This window comes from Notothenia coriiceps, unplaced genomic scaffold, assembly GCF_000735185.1.
Source record: "Notothenia coriiceps isolate Sejong01 unplaced genomic scaffold, NC01 NC01_scaffold00029028, whole genome shotgun sequence".
Taxonomy (NCBI): Eukaryota; Metazoa; Chordata; class Actinopteri; order Perciformes; family Nototheniidae; genus Notothenia; species Notothenia coriiceps.
In genome coordinates this window covers 1-2,052 of record NW_011361729.1, presented here as the reverse complement: position 1 = coordinate 2,052, position 2,052 = coordinate 1, and the positions used below count along the sequence as shown (strand labels likewise).

At 39.4% G+C, this 2,052-nt stretch overlaps 1 protein-coding gene across 1 annotated transcript; it reads left to right on the top strand.

Moving 5' to 3' along the window:
• The first annotated feature begins 254 nt into the window (after nt 1-254).
• LOC104958562 (protein FAM115-like) lies at nt 255-1,794 on the top strand. Its single transcript, XM_010786306.1, has 3 exons — nt 255-535; nt 703-816; nt 1,320-1,794. Exons 1-3 carry the CDS (start codon nt 317-319, stop codon nt 1,557-1,559), a joined length of 573 nt encoding a protein of 190 aa, XP_010784608.1. The 5' UTR covers nt 255-316; the 3' UTR covers nt 1,560-1,794.
• The last annotated feature ends 258 nt before the right edge of the window (nt 1,795-2,052 follow it).

Below are 2,052 nucleotides of genomic sequence, written 5' to 3'. Positions count from 1 at the left end.
TCTTTTTTTTTTACTTGGTCTGAGGAACTATTCTAATTTTTTGAGATAGGATTTTTGAGTTTTCTTAAGCTGTATGCCATAATCAGCAATATTAAAATAATAAAAGGCTTGCAATATTTCAGTTGATTTGTAATGAATCCAGAATGTATGACATTTTTGTTTTTTTAATTCATTACAGAAAATAAAGAACTTTATCACAATATTCTAATTTTCTGAGACAGTCCTGTATAGACAGATAGACAGAATACCATTCTTGTTCACACCTATGGATACATTGGAGTTGCTATAACAGTTTGTTTTTCTCAATCCAGGTCTGATGCACGCAGGTTATCCTATCATGGCACACAAGGCCACAGCAGCTCAGCTGGTCAGCACTGCCCATATTCGGGGGAAAGGCCTGTGGGGGCCCATCCATGAACTGGGACACAACCAACAGAGAGGCTGCTGGGAATTCAGACCAAACACCACAGAGTGCACATGCAACCTGTGGTCAGTGTATGTGCATGAAGAGGTGTTCGGGATCGAAAGGGGAAAGGTAGAGTCAATCTTTTGACAAAACAACTGAAACCAATGGCTAGAAAAGCCTGGTCTTCAAATGTAATACCACAGTATTTCATAACAATGGCTGTCCCAAAAATGCCTTTTTTGCTTTTATCTTTTATGTAATTGTTGAACAATCATATAATTCCATCTTGTATGCAGGCTCATGGAGCTATGGGTTTAGAAAAACGAAACGGACGGGCAAAGACTTACGCTGAGGGGGGCAAGAAACTCAACACCTGGAGCATGTGGGTGGCCCTGGAGACATACATGCAGGTGAGAACAAATTACTTTATATTACACCCTTTTATTTGAAATAGAGGGGTATGAGGCATGGCTAGATGGGTGATCTGTTTGGTATTTTGAGCAAAACACTTCATAGACAGGTTTTTTATATATCTGAGTCCTATAATGTATATGCCTAAAAAATAGTATAATAGGATCACTTTAAGAAAAGTCTGTGTAAAGAGAAGGCAGAGTGCCAAGCTTAGAATTTGACGATTTTTTGATGATTATTTGTATTAAAAATAATCAGGCCTATATGTATTAAAAGCATGCAATTTAAATGAACAAAATATAATACTTTGCACACCAATGTTATTATTAATTCATTATAATTTTAAACCAGCAGAAACAGTTCTGCCTCTTCTTTTTTTTATTTAGTAATACTAAAGATCTCTGGCCATGGTTGACCTGAACATGGTGAATGAAAAATGAGAGAACACTGCTTTTTATATTTCCTTTTACATTTGCCTTTACCTGTGTCTCCTTCCATGCAGCTCCAAGATAAGTTTGGCTGGGATGCCTTTAAGAAAGTGTTTGCTGCCTACTTCAAGATCAGCTCTCCAAAGGACAACAATGGAAAGATGAACCTGTATGCTGTGACCTTCTCCCAGACTGTGGAGATGAACCTGTCTGCGTTCTTTAAGTCCTGGGGCTGGCCCATCGACGCAGCCACTGAGGAGAAACTCAGCACCCTGCCTCTCTGGAGCGACCACCCCATGGTTCAGTATGGCTGAACTGCAGACTGCTGCTCATTAAAAATGCAGGGAGATGGGTCCAATGAGGACCAAATGGACAGTGACAATTTAGTGGGTTAACGCAGTGGTTCTCAAATGGGTGTACGTGGACCCCTAGGGGTAGGTGAGAGTACTGCAGGGGTACGTGAGATTTATTTTATGTTAATGAAAAAAACAACACAAGTAATACATTTAAACAAACTACTAATAGTAGATTAACTACTTTATTCAAAAGTTTACAGTAATTCTGGATAATAAAATGGGAACAAAAACGGGATACTCTCTTTTCCTCTCCCTCTCCTGACAGCCCGTTAGCTCAGGCAGCTCGCTGAAGAACCTGTAATAAGTGACCCGACAGTAAATAAACATATTTATAACTAGTGTAGCTAGTTCCAGAGTAGATCAAATAGCTAATTGTGATGTTCTAACTCTTAGTATGTGTTTTGCTCCGCTCACCGCTGCAGGTGATCATGTAGAGCTGCGTGTGTCTCTT